General features: G+C 62.6%; 1 protein-coding gene across 1 annotated transcript in view; it reads left to right on the forward strand.

Moving 5' to 3' along the window:
* Nucleotides 1-47: 47 nt before the first annotated feature.
* Nucleotides 48-246, forward strand: part of YARS (tyrosyl-tRNA synthetase) — a gene marked incomplete at its 5' end in the record, with an annotated part of 4,778 nt that continues 4,579 nt past the window's right edge. The window contains one exon of the mRNA XM_008939771.1: nt 48-194. Coding sequence (XP_008938019.1) covers nt 48-194 — 147 coding nt within the window. The remainder of the gene's footprint in view (nt 195-246) is intronic.

Raw genomic sequence — 246 nt, forward strand, 5'->3', positions numbered from 1 at the left:
CTCCTGGGGAAGCTCAGCCGTGCTGGATGCGTCTTGGCTCTCCACAGGAGGTGCTAGGCGAGGACAAGCTCATGGCCATCCTGAAGGAGCGAGAGTTGAAGATCTACTGGGGGACGGCCACCACGGGCAAGCCCCACGTGGCCTATTTTGTGCCCATGTCCAAGATTGCAGACTTCCTGAAGGCAGGGTGTGAGGTACTGGGCCAGGCTGGGAGCTGAGGGGGCTTGGGGCTCCGGCACCACGCTG

The sequence above is a fragment of the Merops nubicus genome, unplaced genomic scaffold (assembly GCF_000691845.1).
Source record: "Merops nubicus isolate BGI_N331 unplaced genomic scaffold, ASM69184v1 scaffold33164, whole genome shotgun sequence".
In the NCBI taxonomy this organism is placed as follows: Eukaryota; Metazoa; Chordata; class Aves; order Coraciiformes; family Meropidae; genus Merops; species Merops nubicus.